The sequence below is a fragment of the Artemia franciscana genome, chromosome 5 (genome assembly GCF_032884065.1).
Source record: "Artemia franciscana chromosome 5, ASM3288406v1, whole genome shotgun sequence".
Taxonomy (NCBI): domain Eukaryota; kingdom Metazoa; phylum Arthropoda; class Branchiopoda; order Anostraca; family Artemiidae; genus Artemia; species Artemia franciscana.
In genome coordinates this window covers 31,022,027-31,030,630 of record NC_088867.1, presented here as the reverse complement: position 1 = coordinate 31,030,630, position 8,604 = coordinate 31,022,027, and the positions used below count along the sequence as shown (strand labels likewise).

Here is an 8,604-nt window from a genome sequence, read left to right as displayed (position 1 = left end):
TCCGGGTGTCCCAGTCTGTAATTTTTCTTTGAGGTTCCTGGTCGTCATTTATATTCCCTCTGTGTCGGTCGTCATTTGTGTCCCGGTCTGTAATTTATCTTTGAGTGTTTTTTCTTTTTAGTTTTTTTAGTTTTTTACATTTTTTCAGTTTTTTTTCTTCTTTATTTTTCAGCGTCACTATGAAGTACATATCGCCGAGCCTTTGTTTTTTAACTTAAATCTGGTAGGCATTGATGACCTTATCCAAGTCAAAATCCCAAACCCAATCATCATCGCTATCATTTTCAGTTTTGATATGTTTTGACTCTCGCTTTCCAGGTGGATTTTCATCTAACTGCACGGTTTTGCGTTCTTTAGCCGCAAGCCTGTTTTCTTGCTGTTCTTGTGATTCCTCGGCACGCTTTCTTTTCTTAATTTCTCTATCAGCTGCAAGCCTGTTTTCTTGCTGTTCTTGTGATTCCTCGGCACGCTTTCTTTTCTTACTTTCTCTATCAGCAGCAAGTTTTTTGGCATATACTCTTTGAGCAGCTTCCTCGGCTGTTGCCATTGTAGGTTCTTCAGTCATTTTACAATTAAACATTTTTCCGTGAACGCATGTCTTAAATACCATTAATGACGTCACCTTCATAGCAAAAATGACGACAACTAACTTCATGACGTCAGTCGACACAGAAACATGACGTCACCTGACAGACAGACACACAGACAGACAACTTATTTTTATATATATAGATATATATATATATATAAGCCCCCCCGCGAGCGTAAGTTGTTACGCGCCATATTAGTTACGTGCCATTGTAGTTGTGTCCCTGTGTCCCACTACAGGTTTACCGACTCTTGAACATGCAACATATAATTGTCCATGGGAACAACAATCCGTATTCAGATCTATACCTCATTATTCTAATGATTGCACTTGAGTTTTGTTGATGGTGATTGCTAATCAAACATTCCCTGTGTCTCCATCGTCATTTATATATCCCCCTGTGCCCCCACCGGCGTCCCCGTTGTAGTTGTGTCCCAGTCGTCTTTTATAGTCGACAAACATGACGTCAGTCAACACACGAACATGACGTCAGTCGACACACAAACATGACATCAGTCGACACACAAACATGACATCAGTCGACACACACGTCCCAGTCGTCATTTGTATCCCGGTGTCCCAGTCTGTAATTTCTCTTTGAGTGTCCCGGTCGTCTTTTTTTTCTTTTTTCTTTTTAGTTCTTTTTTGTAGTTTTTCCCTTTTTTAGTTTTTTTTATTTTTATTTTTTTAGTTTTCTTTTTCTCCTTTAATTGTCAGTTTTTTCCCTTTTTTTAGTTTTTTTTCTTTTTCAGTTTTTTTGTTTTTTATTAGTTTTTTTTTTCTTTTTACCTTTTTTTAGTTTTTTTTTCCTTTTTAGTTTTTTTTTTCTTCTTTTGTATTAATGCTAAAGCCAACATTCGAACCTGGAACCTCTCGGACCTAGAACCTCGGACCTTCTCTGTGTCCCCGTCGTCATTTATATATCCCCCTGTGCCTTTTTATTGGTTTTTACCTTTTTTTTGCTTTTTTAGTTTTTTTTTCTTTTTTCTTTTTAGTTTTTTTTGTAGTTTTTACCCTTTTTTTTAGTTTTTTATTTTTATTCTTATTTTTTTAGTTTTCTTTTTCTCCTTTATTTTTCAGTTTTTTCCTTTTTTAGTTTTTTTTCTTTTTTAGTTTTTTTTTAGTTTTTTACCTTTTTTAGTTTTTTTTTAGTTTTTGGTTTGTTTTGTAGTTTTTACATTTTTTTAGTTATTTTTATTAGTTTTTAGTTTTTTTCTTTTTTAGGTTTTAGTTTTTTACCTTTTTTTTACTTTTTTTTAGCTTTTTTATTTTTTTTGTAGTTTTTGTAAGGTTTGAACCTGGAACCTCTCGAACCTAGAACCTGGAACATACCGCGTTAGCAACTCAGCTACATCAGCTTGTATACTTTTGTTTTTGAATTGGTATATGATGAAATAATTCAGACGTCATATGCGGACAGACAGACAGACAGACAGACATAACCCACAAACAGCTTATATATATATATATATATATATATATATATATATATATATATATATATATATATATATATATATATATATATATATATATATATATATATATATATTAATGTTTGGTAAATGACGACTTATACTTCTTGACGAAACGACTGCCTATCCATGGATTATTCTTTATGGTTGATTGTGTATGGCTATGCTGTTTGACCTATGTGATTGTATGGATGAGTAGGGTTAAGGCCTCATTCAAGTGCTGATCTATGTTAATCACTAATGTAGGAAAACAGTCTTCTGTCTTCCTTTTTGTCTTCCTTCTTCCTTTTTTTTTAATGTGTTTGTGCTGTTGCATATATATATAAAGTAAAACAGTTCAAAATAGGGATGATACCTTTTTATTGACAGTGAAATATAAAATTATTTAACTGGATATTTCGAACACATATACAGTGTTCATCATCAGCAGTAAAACTGCTGTCAATAAAAAGGTATCATCCCTATTTTGAACTGTTTTACTTTCGTCATGGAAAGGCAGTGTGGTCTTCGAAGTTATCTATATATATATATATATATATATATATATATATATATATATATATATATATATATATATATATATATATATATATATATATATATATATATATATATATATATATATATATATATATATATCTTACATCTCATAAGTTCAATCTATCAGCTGAAATTGTCTGTCAACTTGACTGATTTGAAGCAAGATCACACCTCATAAAATTTTTTTATTATTTGAGAAATCCAAAATTAAGTTAAATTATCCAATCAAATAAACAGATCACTTTAACAAAGCAAGTCCCACTTCTTAGAAACGAACCTGTCACAATTTCACTCAGACGGAGATGCGAACTGAAATTGCACAGCCAAATGTCTCGTCATCCACCACATCAGTAACGGCTGAATTCCGGCCATGAATAAAAGAAGATAAATGGATCTTTTGGTACCGTAGGATCGGTCGTCATGGAGCTGAACACGTCCCTTTAAAGACCTCACCTGAAAAGAGAAAAAAAAATAGGCCAAGTGACAAAACCACTAAATACAGTTTTTTCTTTATATGAAATACACATTTTACAATTTTTTAGTTACAATCAATATAAGCCCCATCGCTGTGTGAGAAACCTGTAGCTGATCAATTTACTTGGCCTGTCCAATATCCAATGCAAGCATTTTATTTTCTATGAAGACAAGCAGCTTAACGCTTCAAATGCTCGCTACTTCCTGTTTACTTTCAGAAAATGCGTTGTGATTTTAAATAGTCGAATCTCCTAATTAAGAACCGACTAATTCAACTACAGAGAAGCCAGTTAAGCCATCTGAAAATTATAGTACAGTTACGAGACACTTTGCGACTCCTGGGCTTACCGATATCAATCTAAGAAAACGAAAAATCGCAACCGAGTGTATACTAAAGAATCCTCAAACACAGTTTCTAACAGATGCAAAATGCTGTTAAAATGGTGTCTAAACTTTTCAAGCGAAGTCCATTAGAATCACTAAAATATACTCCTACCATTGCAGCACAAAGCTGTCAGAGGCAGACACAGCTGGGTAAGCTCCTCACCCCAATCAATTTAAAGAATAGCTCATAACTCTCAACTCAACTTCCTTCAAATATTTTCTTATGACCTGTTCCTACTCTAATCAAGGATATCCTGCTTTTTGTTTGGACTCTTCATTCGTGAAAACGCGATCAATCTATTATAGTCTTTCTTTCATCATAGCCCTAGCAAATGAGATCGAACCAAATTTTCCGCACAGCTTAATGTTTGACACACGCTTAGACGAACAAGTACCCAAAGCTACCTTTAAACAACATCTAGGATTTTTTTTCTGTGCCTTTCCAAGTGCCTACTTTTCAGAGCCATATATTTAATCATTGTAATTCCCAAGGGTTCCAATATTATAATCTTAATTCTAAAACTGATCTTCCTATTCTTCGAATTTTTTTTTTCAAATGCGAAAAAACCTCAACATTTAGAATTCAACTTTTTATACCTTCACTGCATTCACCACCTTTGGTAACAATGCTACCGAAGAGGATGAACCAATCCATCACCTTTTCATCCTCATTTACCCCTAGCTTAAGCAACTAAGTTTTTTTAATATTTAATTTCCAACCTAGTGTCCCACAAGGACTCAAACCCCTATTTATTCCACCCTGGGCATTAATGTCCATAGCAAAAACACCATATTTCTACCTTGGATCTTTCCTACTTGTTCCTATAACTGTATGTAAAATTCATCTGGGTCACTATTGCCTTGGTCAGTCGGTCTATAGGGGGACTTTACCACAATGGCTGATATCTTGCCCGTTTTGGTTTTAAATTATGCAGCTAATGTTTATTCAAACCTTCCCAACCTAACCAAGACTTAAAATTTTTTTTATTCATTATGAGTCTTACTCCCTGCTTATGTAACTTTCTGCTTGAACAAAAAATTCTATATCACTTAACTTCATATTTCTTAGCCCTGGGAGATGTTTTTGAAACTCTTAAGAAGCCAAATTTAAAACATCTGAATTTATCATACAAAATTTCAGTACGATATTAGTCTGTCAGCGGCGTACCATTCCATGCCACATTCCATATTATTAAGTATCCATATTATCGACAACATTCCATATTATTGAAGCCACTGAAACTGTTATGGCCTAAACAAAAGCAATGAGTCCCAACAGTGCAGGAAAGGGACTAATAACTCTTTATCAAGTGTACACAAAGCGCTTTACAACATTTACAGTCGGATAGCAAGAAGTCACCAGAGGCTTAGAGGCTTTGGGAAAGCGTGGGCCCATCTTGGCCACTACATGGGTTACATCCCTTGGTGATGTATTCCTGATAACAAGAATCGACGTGCTGCACTTGCTATCTAATGGGAATTATTTCTGAGTCAAATGTATCTATGCTGTAAATCTATATATATATATATATATATATATATATATATATATATATATATATATATATATATATATATATATATATATATATATATATATATATATATATATATATATATATATAAATAAGTTGTTTGTCAATGTGTCTGTCTACTGACGTCATGTTTGTGTGTCGACTCACGTCATGTTTGTCAACTGACGTATCTATATAATACAGGCTTGCGGCTGATAGAAAAGTAAGAAAAGTAAGCGTGCCGAGGAATCACAAGAACAGCAAGAAAACAGGCTTGCGGCTAAAGAACGCAAAGCCGCGCAGTTAGATGAAAATCCACCTGGACAGCGAGAGTCAAAACATATCAAAACTGAAAATGATAGCGATGATGATTGGGTTTGGGATTTTGACTTGGATAAGGTCATCAATGCCTACCAGATTTTAGTTAAAAATACAAAGGTTCGGCGATATGTATTTCATAGTGACGCTGAAAAATAAAGAAGAAAAAGAAAACTGAAAAAAGGTAAAAAACTAAAAAGAAAAAACACTCAAAGAGAAATTACAGACCGGGACACAAATGACGACCGGGACAGAGGGAATATAAATGACGACCGGGACACTCAAAGAGAAATTACAGACTGGGATACCGGGACACAAATGACGACCAGGACACAGGGAATATAAATGACGACCAGGACACAGGTATTTAAGAAAATCGTTCAAAGACAAATTTTTAATTGTAAGAAGATCGTTGAAAGAGAAATTTCTAATTGTAAAATGACTGAAGAACCTACGATGGCAACAGCCGAGGAAGCTGCTCAAAACGAATGTATTCAAGCCGAAGTACCTGAGTTGGTAAAGCGTTATGTTCCAGGTTCTAGGTCCGAGAGGTTCCAGGTTCGAACCTTGGTTTTAGCATTAATACAAAAGAAGAAAAAAAACCAAAAAAGGTAAAAACTACAAAAAAAAGTAAAAAGAAAATACTAAAAAAACTAAAAAAGCTAAAAAACTAAAAAAAACTAAAAAAACTAAAAACTAAAAAAGAAAAAAAAACTAAAAAAGTAAAAACTACAAAAAAACTAAAAAGAAAAAAACTAATAAAAAAAACTAAAAAAACTGAAAAAGAAAAAAAAACTAAAAAAAGGAAAAAAACTGAAAAATAAAGGAGAAAAAGAAAATTAAAAGCCGGGACACAGGGAATATAAATGACGACCGGGACACTCAAAGAGAAATTACAGACTGGGACACAAATGACGACCGGGACACAGGGAACATAAATGACGACCGAGACGCTCAAAGAGAAATTACAGACTGGGAAACTGGGACACAAATGACGACCGGGATACTGGGAATATAAATGACGACCGGGACACAGGGACACAACTACAACGAAGATGCCGGGGGCACAGGGGGATATATAATTGACGACGGGGCCGCAGGGAATGTTCGATTAGCAATCACCATCAACAAAGCTCAAGGGCAATCATTAGAATAATGAGGTATAGATCTGAATACGGATTGTTTTTCCCATGGACAATTTTATGTTGCATGTTCAAGAGTCGGTAAACCTGACAATCTATTTATATGCACAGACAATGGGACATCGAAGAATGTTGTATATTCGCAAGTTTTACGTAGTTAAACACAGATATATATCTATAACGAAAAGAGAAATCTTTTCTTTTTTATCTATATTCACAGGTGGGACACAGGGACATAACTACAATGGCGCGTAACTAATATGGCGCGTAATGACTTATGCGCGCGGGGGGGCTTAGGGGGGGGGGCGCGAAGCTCCCCCACCAACTAGGTGTTGGGGTGGCGCGAAGCGCCACCCCAACAGCTAGCATTACATAAGCCAGGAAGAGGTCAAACGGGCCAAAACAGCCCTACAAAGCAAACGAAGGTCTGGAGAATTTTTTGTTAGCCCAGTGTAATGCTTCTTCGAAATACCGCAAGGAATAAAAATAAATCCCAAAGTCTAAATTTTATTTGAACAGAATGTACTTTAATTATAGTCTACCATAAGTCTATGTGCATACTTACTTTAGATTTATTTTTTCCCTAGTGATGTTTCGGTAATTTACTTTAAGTTAAAAAGTCTATTGATTCCCGACAAGATCGATGTCATTGACAGATACGTCCACCATTTCCTCGCTAACAACAGCAAATACAATGAATAAAGTAAACCCTTTATGACAAGAGAACCACTTTCTTTAAGTTTTAATTGTAAAATTCGTCTTTGATCAGGCTAATCAATTATAAAAAGAGCGTAGCTACTGACGATTGTGAGTAAGGGGAAATAATACGAATTAATTTGCAGGGTGACATTAAACCGGGATTCATCGAATAAAGAAATAAATCCTAAGATATCCCCAATTCCTGGTTTTAGTTATCTCTTTGATTTTGTGTGGTCTCTCAAAAATAGAACAATTAGTGATTATAACTGTCTTATCTGCAAAAAAGGTATATGTGAGGAGGGAAGGGCGTCTGGGGGTCAAGGACCAAATTTCAATAAACTCATTATGGATTATCGTCTTCGGCTACCAGATATCATATCTTTGTCCGGGTGGCCGCTGATCAGCCTGTAGTAAATTACAGTAAATTTTAGCCACATTATTTCTCAGTTTCTAAATATCCCGTCTGTTAGAAAAGTGTTTGGCCGCCCAACACTTAAAAAAGTCCCGGAGTATAAACACAGTCAGTACACAAAATCAAAAACAGTAGTTGTTTTTTACATGAAATGTCCCACATCTTGCATTCTCCGTGGCATCGACATGTATTTTGCTTCAAATGCTGATGATATCCTTGACATCAATCAGGGTACTGAGCGTATTTGAAATTTTTTCATCCTTTCTTATAAATACCGTAATTTCGGCCTCAGAATTTAATAACAAGAATCAGGAATTATTCTTTTTAATTAACAAGAAAATGTCTCATGATAGACTATATCCCTTGGAACCACCGCTATTTCAATAGTTGATAGTATCTCATATCCTGGGCCTTCCTAATGGAACATCTATCCGCCACATTCGTAGTCTTTTTGATATTCATATTTCTACCCCAAATAATCCACCTTCAATGCTTTAATTTTACCTAAGAAAGTTTGTTTCATTCGTTATGGTCTCGTCAGTCTTTACAAAGCAATCGCAATGACAAATTTGTACTGTTGGTATAAAAGACTTACATATAAGGGTTATAAAGGGCTGTTGGTGCCTTGCCTGCACTTGTGGGAATTACTGTTTTTCCTGAGACCTTAATGCTCTCAGTAATAGAATTATTAAATATGGTGCCTGGGGTGGGACAAATGGGGATATAGGAGTCCCGTCGTCATATCCTGTACATTATGCCTTTCTAGACATTCACGAAAACTGATCAAACAGAAATAAATAAAAACCTTCCAGGACACAAATTCTAATTTCAGTCCGGGCTAGAATTTGAAGCAATTACATATGTGGTTTCCTTTGTTGGCTAATAGTTAAGGGGATTCAGTACCTATAGGATCACCCTATCTTGTCGACTATAAACTTTGTTTTAACTTGTGTAGCCTAGGTATTAGAATTAATTAGGCAGTCTTGCCATAATTTGTAAGAGCTTGGATAAGAGATCCGAACAAATCAAAGAAAACTAAAAGCCAACACATACTTTC

General features: G+C 34.9%; 1 protein-coding gene across 1 annotated transcript in view; it reads right to left on the bottom strand.

The window, feature by feature from the left end:
• Positions 1-2,769: 2,769 nt before the first annotated feature.
• Positions 2,770-8,604, bottom strand: part of LOC136027252 (protein YIF1A-like) — a 50,639-nt gene continuing 44,804 nt past the window's right edge. The window contains exon 7 of the mRNA XM_065704324.1: positions 2,770-3,057. Within this exon, the coding sequence (XP_065560396.1) occupies positions 2,893-3,057 (165 nt within the window). The 3' untranslated portion in view covers positions 2,770-2,892. The remainder of the gene's footprint in view (positions 3,058-8,604) is intronic.